Here is an 11049-nt window from a genome sequence, read left to right as displayed (position 1 = left end):
TATAATACTTCAATGATAAAACGATTTTATTACAAGTTTTTATTTCCAATTTTTTTTTTCAATATTCTGGAATTTGAACAAAAAATTGTAATCACGAAAACTTCTAGTAACTAAACATACAAATATTTTTGTTGTTTGTTTTTGGGGTGTTATGCCGTGTTGCGCTATAACACCCCAAAAATAACAAATAACTTGCGGCATAACACCCCAAAAACAAACAACAAAAATGCTTTTGGCCGTGAGAATCTAAAAACTTACCAAACATACAAATATTTTAAATAATCAGGTGGGTCAGTAGGAACAAGCAACCCCCGCCAGGCAGCAATTAAAAAAATAATCACTTTAAAAATGCCACCTTTTGCTAAAGTTTCGGACAACTTTGCAATGCATTCATCGGGTCAGTTGCCAACAAAGCAACTGCCTTGATTATGAACACCCTCGGACTATTCGTTATCCATAGAAAATTCAATCCAAAAGACACCAAAAAGTTAAGTACCATGAAGAAATGCGAAAATATTCGGAAATTCATACACACGTGTTCCGACATCGTGATAATATATTCGTAATTTACTAAAAGTTATTTAGTAAACCTGTAACTCATTCGTAAGCCTGCAATCCCGTTTGTAACCGCATTATCAATAATTTGAAGAGATTCTTAATACATCAGTAATAGGTACTCATTTTTCTCCGTTTATCGACCTAAGTTGTTTTTCCTTCAAGGTAGTAGTCAAAAAGCATAAATCAACATAATAGATCGTTGACACTAAATGTTCTGCTGATAACAACATATCGCGACATAAAAAAATCAATGACATAAAAAATGTAAACACATGTATGAGAACGTGAATAGTTGTCACCTAATCATAATGGTTTGTCGTGATTCATTATTCTTCATTGCGCATGACAACATGAACGATCGATCATTATTTATTTATCGACAATTGAATATTGAATTAGTCCCAACTGGTGACCGTCTTTCCCATTATCAATAATATTATTTGAAAAGCGAGGGTTAAAGGATATTAAAAATATTACTAGCCTGAAGGATCGTATAGATGTTTTGACTGGGGAAGCAGAGGAGAAGCGAAAAGTGAGATACCATAAAATGAAGATAAGTTTCGAAAAATAGACTGCAAAAACTAAGTTCACATTCCTCAAGAGAGCCCTCATCAGAAGCCTGTAGTCCAGTGTTCCTGATCGTCGCTATGTTACCATAGCTATTGTCTTTAATAATTAATAAATAGTATAAAAGTAGTATAGTATAAGAGTCGGTTTGTGCGCTTAGTTCTTTTATACTAGGCAACGGATTTTTATAGGGTTTTCTCTACCATTTAGGAAATTTCTTCTGGAAGATTTATATATATAATCCATGCATATTATATTTATAAAAAGTATAGAAATGTCGATGTTTTGTAATCAAGTAGTAAAATATTTTCGAACGCTTACATCGCTAATGCTGGCTAAACCTTATGAGATACCTCAAAATAATATACTACGGAATTGTACATCTTAAAAAGTGCTACAGAAAAGTCTTTATTTGTATATGTGTATCTCCTAAGGATAACCCCCTGCAACGCCAGGTACATACATGTCAGCTAGTACCACCATAAAATAAATGCCTGTACGGAGATTCTTATATAAAATAATGCTAATTTACTAAAAATCTGGCCAAATTATTCGTTTTCCTGTAAAAAAACGGGACTGCAGGCCTTTAACGAATGAATTAACAGATTTCCTAACCAAGTATCAGTAAAACACGAATGTGTTATCGCGACGTCGGAACGCGTGTTCATAAAAATTCTAATATTTTCGCATTTCGTCATTACATTTATCAGGAAAAGCGCAGTTGCAACACGTGTTCCGATATGTTCTGAATGGATTATTGCAGAACTGCTATGGGTATCAAATAATAATAATTGTGTCCCCGAACCTTTGTCATCTTCCTTATTCTTTAGCTTGTTTTTAATGTGGCTCTTTGCCACTTTTCTTTTAAGAAATGTGAGTATTGGTGATTTATTAAAATCATATTAAAAACGGGATTGCGGGCCGTTTCCTAATAAACCTTTAGTACACTCATAATATATCGGAATTCGTATTTTATGCACTTGCGTTTGTCCTGATAATACAGGGTGTATCGGCACTAACCCGACAAACTTTAACCAGCTATTCCTTAGCACATTTGGAGTAAAAAATGTTATGTACACTTTGCTGTCCGGTAACATTTTTTTTCTTTTAAAAACAAAAAATAAATAAAATTTCCACACTCCGCTACTGCCCACAGTATAGGGGTAAAATAATTGGCAACGCCGCGCTACTGTCATCTCTTTCACACATATTCTGTCTCAAGTCCCGTGTGGTTCCCGCCACCCCGTCTCGTATCAGTGGTCAGTGCTGTTTTGGGAGTTCGCATGTCATCAAGTTTCTAGTTTCGTTTTTGTTTTGTTATCTAAGTTTTTACTGTTGAAATATGCCCCTCAATTATCCACCTGCCGAGCAAGCAGATATTGTTTTTGTTTATGGATTTTGCAATGGAAATTCACGAGCAGCCGTAAGGGAGTATCGCATGAGGTTTCCTGGAAGACGCGTCCCACACCATGCTACCTTTGTCCAGGTTTGTACCCTATCAATTGTTTATTGAAACTATTTACATTCATTGATAATGCCAAAAAGCGCTTTTGAAATTTAAACTGGGAACATTAAAAACATAACAAGGGGCCACCAACTTTAAAAATGTAAATTGTACTTTAGGTGATTTGTGTTCAGTGGTCACTAAACGGCGTTTTAAAAAGTTAATTAATTTTAATCTCTAATAAATGCATCATTCACTGCAATTGAATTCACTCCCTTTCTCACCATGGGATTATTTAAATTACTTGAATTCAATTTCACCCCTGTGAATCCAAGATATCAACCGTACCTAGTTAAGAAAATTATAATTTAAAACACTTTGTTATACATTTTACTATAAAAAAATGAAATAAATGAAGAGAAAACGTAAGTTTTCTGATATGTGCCTAAAATAAGTGTTCTTTAAAAATAAAATGAGTGAAAAAGCCCGCGATTGTTTATTTGACATTATTACTGAGCTGAATAATAAAAGCAGTTGTTATTTGTTGTTTTGTTTCAGATGTATCAACAATTGCGTGACTGTGGCATCGGACGGATTGAAGGCGCCGGCGGAGGACACAACATCGTTCCTGTGGCAGTTGAGGAGAGAATCCTGAACTTAATTACCGAAGACCCCACGCTGTCCGTGCGTCGGGTCGCTCTGATGATAGGACACAGGGAACACATGGCGGTATGGAGAGTTCTGAAGAAGCACGGGCTCAAACCTTTTCACTATAGGCGCTGCCAAGGCCTCATGGAGAATGACCACTTTTCCAGAGTCGTGTACTGCAGAAGAATGCTGCATAATGTCATAAGAGATGCAGACTTCATGAAAAACATATTGTTTACCGACGAAGCACAGTTCACTAAAACAGGAGTGCTAAATGTGCACAACTTGCACCATTGGGCTGAACAAAACCCCAAGCTTGTTCGGGAGTCGTCGAGCCAGGACAGATTTTCCATCAACATGTGGGCAGGAATCCTGGGAAATCAAATACTCGGTCCAATCGAGTTGCCTCCCAGACTAAATGGACCGATGTATTTGGAGTTCTTACAAGTGCAACTGGGCGAGATTCTGGAAGATGTGAACCTCGAATTACTACGGAGAATGTGGTTCCAGCACGATGGAGCCCCACCACACTATTCGATTGCCGTGCGGAACTACTTGGATGTCGAGTTTCCTGGTCGTTGGATAGGCCGTGGAAGTCCGGCCATTGCTTGGCCACCAAGATCACCCGACCTGACCCCCCTGGATTACTACCTGTGGGGGGCTCTCAAGGAAAAAGTGTATGCTAAGCCAATAGCCTCAAGAGAGCAACTGCTCGAACGAGTGATGGAAGCCGCTGCAGAAATTAAAGCAAATCCTGCAAACTTAAATAATCAAAATATAACAAGACTACACGCTTGCATCGAAAATAATGGTAGTCACTTCGAACAAATGCTCCAATAAAAAAATTAACATAAACTACATGTCCGCATTTTCATTTATTATTTATTGGTAAAATTCTCACAATGTCATTCATTTACACATCAATATTACCTACATATCAATATTTAATAAAATCTGTAGAAGAGTATGCCCGTCGGCATTCAACAAGTTTTTCGACAAGTGTGTCGAAAAGCGTCTTCTCTCTTTCCTACACACTAAATATTAATGGTTAAAAATGAGACGACTGATGCTTGTAAGCGCGCCAATACGTAAAAACAACGAAACTCGAATAAGAATTGCCAGGTGGGTTTTTTAATCGCTTTAATCTGACTTTAAACAATAATTAAACACGTAAAAATTATTTAATATAATATTACAGTACAGTACTTTGAACCTTCGCAATAAATTTATTTGATTTTAAGTTTAGTTTGTAGAACTCCATTTCAATTTAGAGATTTTTTTTATTTTAACAGTCTTATTAAAAAATTTATAAAAACAGTGTGTTTATAAACAAGTTCTGCTAGTTGTAATTATTATTACGCGTGACAGCTGTTTCACCTTCTGACGGCATTATCAAACTTTGGTAAAGCCACTTACAGACGACGTAAGTGATAACTTTCTTTTTTTATTATTCTGGCTTTATTGATTTCCGAGTAAATTGTCGTAAATTATTATTTGCTAATCCCAATATTATTTGCTAATGCTAATAATTAAGTGAAATTTTAAACAATGCAATAATAGGATTATTGCATTGTTAATTTCACTTAATGTCGTTGGTATTTCCAACTGATGACTCAGGGGTTTATTTCCCTGAATAATTAAGTATTTTGGGGTCTAATTATTATGCATTTCATTACATCCGATAATTTAAACAATTTTTATGTTGAATTGGGGTAAGTTTTATGGCTAAGGGAAGGAGTGGAAGGTGAGGAAGTACCTGGATATTCAGATCTGGTCACCAAATACGGCTAGTCATTTCAAGCAACGTTTAAATTCTAAACCTGGATATTCAGATCTGGTCACCAAATACGGCTAGTCATTTCAAGCAACGTTTAAATTCTGAACCTGGATATTCAGATCTGGTCACCAAATACGGCTAGTCATTTCAAGTAACGTTTAAATTCTAAACCTGGATATTCAGATCTGGTCACCAAATACGGCTAGTCATTTCAAGCAACGTTTAAATTCTGAACCTGGATATTCAGATCTGGTCACCAAATACGGCTAGTCATTTCAAGCAACGTTTAAATTCTAAACCTGGATATTCAGATCTGGTCACCAAATACGGCTAGTCATTTCAAGCAACGTTTAAATTCTGAACCTGGATATTCAGATCTGGTCACCAAATACGGCTAGTCATTTCAAGCAACGTTTAAATTCTAAACCTGGATATTCAGATCTGGTCACCAAATACGGCTAGTCATTTCAAGCAACGTTTAAATTCTGAACCTGGATATTCAGATCTGGTCACCAAATACGGCTAGTCATTTCAAGCAACGTTTAAATTCTGAATTAATTAATCAATTACGAAAAAGCGTGGGGTTAAGAATATTTTTTTTAAATTATAGTTGTAATTTATTGTCGATTTTTTAAAAAAATTGCGATATTTTAAATAAAATTTAATAATTATTGTTTAAATAAATTAGCAATCTGGCAGCATTCATTTGCAGGTGGTCAATCCAATGCAGTCATGACGTTTGTGTGAGTGCTTTCCTTTGTCTCAGTGTGTTGCGCAGCAGTTTTATATGAACCGTTTTTTGATTCATCGGGATTGTTTTTAAAACTATACATTCTTTGTACCTTCAAATTAGTGGAAATAAACTTAAGTGTGTCAAGCTGCTCGTTATATTCCGGTAATTCTGGAAGGCTTTTAACATAAGCAATAATATTCATAAATCACATTCCGCGAAGTTGTAAATAACTAAATTTATTAAAAAATATACGTTGTAGGATAGCCTAGCAAGTAACATTTTGACAGAGCACTTACGGTGATTTAAAAAACAACGGCGCTGTTCAAATAATCCAATTATTATTATTGATAAGTACCTAAGTGAGGAAAATTGTTTTTAAAAGTGCTCAGAATTATTGGACTTCGATTATAAATTCAGGAAATCTACTAATTAGTTTCTTAGTTTCAAAATTAGACTATTTAATACGTGAAACGCGTAAGAGGTGAAACCAAAGCATTCCAGAGGTGAAACAATTTAGATACAAAAATAAAACTGATGTGTACAATACAAGAAGACAATCAGTGATTCGCATACGAAAAATGTGAATAATCATTATTGTTAAATAAAATATTTCTTTTCTGGTACTGGATTATGTAATACGGGCTTCGTTCGCAGCAACACGCGAGAGTTGCGATGTTGCTTTCAAATTTTGACAAAGGATAAAACGGTGGTGACATGTGGTGAAAATATGTTTAATTAATTTTTTATTAAAAAAAAACGTTACCGGACAGCAAAGTGCACATAACATTTTTTACTCCAAATGTGCTAAGGAATAGCTGGTTAAAGTTTGTCGGGTTAGTGCCGATACACCCTGTATATAATGACGAAATACGAAAGTATTAGATTTTTTATGAACACGTGTTCCTACGTCGCGATAACACATTGGCGTTTTACTTAAAGTTTACTAGGAAACCTATCAATTCATTCGTTAAAGGCGTGCATTCCAGTTTTTAACAGTATTACGAAAAACTTGAAGAGATTCCTAATTATTTAGCAATATTTTATATCTGTAAGTTTTCTTCGTGCGATAACCACTGCTCCCGGGTGATTTTACATAAAAAACGGCGCTATACAAATCATCTGAGTGTAATTCAGTTAACAATACAACAATAAACAGTGTATACCACGATATTTGCTCTACCGATAAAATCATAAAATCTATATTTAAAACCGTCATATTGAAAATTAAATGTATTGGAGGTGATTCCTTGGGTCACATTTAGTGTACAAACTTCAAACTTGGTTATAATTCATTAATTCTACAGCGATTACAAGTTTCTTAATTTTCGATCAAGTGACATTTGACAGTGACAGTTCAATCCAGTGTTTATCTGTGCTAAGAACTGTGACTGCTTATAGCAAAACTTTTACTGCCTATTACAAATAACATAAAATAACAGTGAAACATCATCAACATATCATACATCATCAACATGAATAATACCTGTCAAAAATGTTCCGAACCAACACTTTCAGACGAGTCTATTTTTGTGTGCGTAACCTGCAAGGAGACAATCCATCTGCAATGTGGAGGTGTGACGGAAAGTACCTACCGTCGCCTCTCTAAGGAGCGGCGTGCCCTCATAAAATGTAAACAATGCATTTGTGTCACACCGACTGTCAAACCCAGTGGCAGTTCACTTATTGATAGTGAACTACTCGCCAAACTACTCGAACAAAACACGCAAATTCTTGCCACTCTAGCGGGGATGAGCAAGCAATATGAAGACATTCTTCTTCGCGTCCACGAGCTTGAGGACACTAATAACAAGCTTGAGAAAAAGAACACCGGCCTCGAAACAAGAATTGAAGTATTAGAAAACCAAATGGAGCAAATAGACAGGCTAAATAGGTCTAAAAACGCTGAAATCAGGGGGATCCCGGAAAATAATGGGGAAAACTTAAATAACCTCATATTCAATATCCAAAAAACTACTAATTCAAACGTGGAAATGAACAAGATTGACGCAGCTTACCGCATCTCCCAAAAAATACCTAAAGACCAATGTAGGCCCATAATCATATCATTTAAAACCAGTATTGACCGTGATGTTTTCCTGTCAGACATAAAAAAGTTCAACAAACAAGCTAACAATAGAGAAGAAAAACTCAACACCACCCTCGTCGGAATTGCAGGACCTCGCTCTCACATATACGTCTCGGAACACCTGACGTTTCGTGCGAAACACTTATGGTTCCTTGCACGTAAGGCTACACGGGAAAACTTATATAAATTCGCCTGGACCCGTGGAGGGCAAGTGTACGTCCGTAGAGATATTGGAACACCAGTCATTATTATCAATGACAAAAACAAACACATCTTATCTCACACACCCAATAACTTGTAAAAGAACTGTAACTATTGTATTTATGTTTATAAAATATTTTTTACTTTACTCAAAATTCATTAACATCACTATTTTAACTATTAATCTCAACCTATTATATGAAATAGAAGGGCACAGGTATATGGTTACAGGGGAATTTAAATTATTTAATTTGTATTTCTCTAGTTTTCTTTTATCTCTTTACCCAAACACTACATTTAGTTTTAGCATTAACCAATATAAATCTTGTACTATGTATCTTCAATTCATAGTTACACTATATGCCTGCTATAATTATGTAAAATACTTACAACAACTAAATCCCTATAACACCTATGTACTTTACATGCTTATGCTTATGTTTTATTTTCTCTATATACTTATATTTTATATGCTTTATATGCTTATGCTTTATATGCTCGTGATATATACTCGCAACAACTATATGCATACTCTGTATACTTATGCCAATGTTATGCATACTTTTCACGCTTATGTTAAATATCCGCAACAACCAAATCCATATATCACTGGTATACTTTATATGCTTATGTTTTATTTTCTTTATATGCTTATGTTTTTTAATCTCTTTAAGCTCATGTTTTATTTTCTCTTTATGCTTATATTTTATATTATTTATATGCTTATGTTATGTATTATTTATATGCTCATGCTCATGCTCATGTATGCTCTCTTATATGCTCATGCTCATGCTCATTCGCAACAGATATAAGTACACTTTATTCACTAATAGACACGATACCGATATAATTATAATAACGGAGCGTAATTCTTTTAATTTAATTCTTCATAGTTTTGGCAAGCTTATGGATGTATGTGCTATCAATTGCTCTAAATGAATTAAAATTAATTTTAAATGGATGATTTTATAGCTAGCCAAATAGAAAATTTCTACAAAATCCATGAATACGAATGTGCAAGCACAGAGACATGTAATGAATTTTTCCCACACAAATTTAACGGTCTATTCATATTACACCAAAATATTCGTAGTATGTTTCAAAATTTTGATGAATTTATTATTAAAATCAATAATCTAATATTACAACCAGACTGTATAATATTAACAGAGACATTTACAAATGATGAGTCACCAGCCTTTCAACTTCCTAACTATACATACATCCCAACTAAAATAAATATCAATAAAAATAGTGGAATCGCAATATTCGTTCACACCAAATTCAGTATTGTCACGACTTTAGAACACCCAATATTACTGACTAACTGTATTCAAATCGAAATTAAACTCGATAAATATATTTATCACATAATTGCCATTTACAGAACACACGAATCAAATATTTCACATTTTATAACTCAACTGAAAAATATATTACTACCGCTTAAAAATAAAACCTGTTTTATCGCGGGTGATTTTAATATTAACATTAACGAAAAATCAGAAAATATTTTCAAAAATGAGTTCCTAAATTGTATGACTGAATTAGATTTTAAATCATGCATAAACAAAAATACTAGAGAAATGCACGGACAAAAATCGTCTTGCTTAGATCATATTTGGATAAACATAAAATTACAAAACCTATATAAAATCAAAACAATGATTTGGCAAACGAATATTACTGACCACCACACTTGCTTATTATTGTATGATAATGAAATAAAATCACAAATTAAGGCTCCAATTACTATTAAAAAAACCACAAATATTGCCACTTTAGAGAAAAAATTGAAAGCAGAAACTTGGTGTACGATACTACAATCTAACGATGTCGAACAATGCTCAAATATGTTTGAAAAACAAATTATGGATCATATTGAAACCTCCACAACAGAGGTCTCATTATACACGAATTCAAAATTCAGACGTATAAAACCTTGGATCACTTGTGGCCTAATAAAATCTATCAGAGAAAAAGAAAGGCCATATAAAAATACAATTAAAAATCCACACGATGAAAATGCTAAAATAGTTCTCAAAAAATATAGAAATAAATTAACAGCTTTAATTAAAAAAAGTAAAGACGACTACTTTAAAAAAATAATCTCTACTTCAGAAAACAATCTAAAAGTTATTTGGAAAACGGTAAATTATGCAATTGAAAATAAGAAAAAAAATAATTCTATAAAATATTTAAAACATGAAAATAATATCATAGATGTATCCAAAGACCCAAAACTAACAGCAAACATTTTTAATTCTTACTTCTCTAAAGTAGGAAACAATCTCGCTGATAAAATCACTAAATCTGTACACACACCAAAAACTATAACAACTAATACCCAAAAACAAAATACACTATCCACTTTTAAAAAAACTACCGAAACTGAAATACAACTTGTAATAGAAAGCATGAAAGACGGATCCTCTCCAGGTTTTGACCACATTTCTGTGAAAATTCTTAAAGAAATGAAAATGTATCTACTGAAACCACTAAACCACCTTATCAATCTCAGTCTGACTCAAGGCATATTCCCAACAAATTATAAAAAATCTATAATATCCCCTATCTTTAAAACCGGCGACCCGCAAAATGTTTCAAATTATCGACCGATATCACTAATATCGAATATAGCAAAAATATTTGAAAAGATTGTGAAAAAAAGGGTTGTTGATTTTCTAGAAAACAATAAAATATTACATTCCAATCAATTCGGATTCTTAAAAACAAAAAGCACACAAGATGCAATAGCAAATGTAACATCATTTATATACTCTGCACTTGATGAAGGAAATAAATGCGCAGGAATATTCATAGACCTAAGAAAAGCATTCGATAGTATCTCACACGCAAAGCTTATCAAAAAACTGAAATTAAATAACATCAATGATAAAGCCGTCCAATGGATAGAAAGTTATTTGAACAATCGTGCACAATTTGTTAAAATAAATGACCAAACTAGCGACCAAGAAACATCAAATTTTGGTATCCCACAGGGCACCGTGCTTGGACCAATATTGTTCATTTTG

At 33.7% G+C, this 11049-nt stretch overlaps 1 protein-coding gene across 1 annotated transcript in view; it reads left to right on the top strand.

Annotated features, from left to right (window-relative positions):
- Positions 1-2220: 2220 nt before the first annotated feature.
- LOC149421534 (uncharacterized) overlaps positions 2221-11049 on the top strand; it is a 32467-nt gene continuing 23638 nt past the window's right edge. The window contains exons 1-2 of the mRNA XM_089634918.1: positions 2221-2611; positions 3128-3253. Coding sequence (XP_089491044.1) covers positions 2468-2611; positions 3128-3253 — 270 coding nt within the window. The 5' untranslated portion in view covers positions 2221-2467. The remainder of the gene's footprint in view (positions 2612-3127; positions 3254-11049) is intronic.

This window comes from Hesperophylax consimilis, chromosome 8, assembly GCF_061612785.1.
Source record: "Hesperophylax consimilis isolate HC1 chromosome 8, BYU_Hcon_1.0, whole genome shotgun sequence".
Taxonomy (NCBI): domain Eukaryota; kingdom Metazoa; phylum Arthropoda; class Insecta; order Trichoptera; family Limnephilidae; genus Hesperophylax; species Hesperophylax consimilis.
The sequence above is the reverse complement of the archived record's forward strand: the minus strand, read 5'-3'. Positions and strand labels throughout refer to the sequence as shown.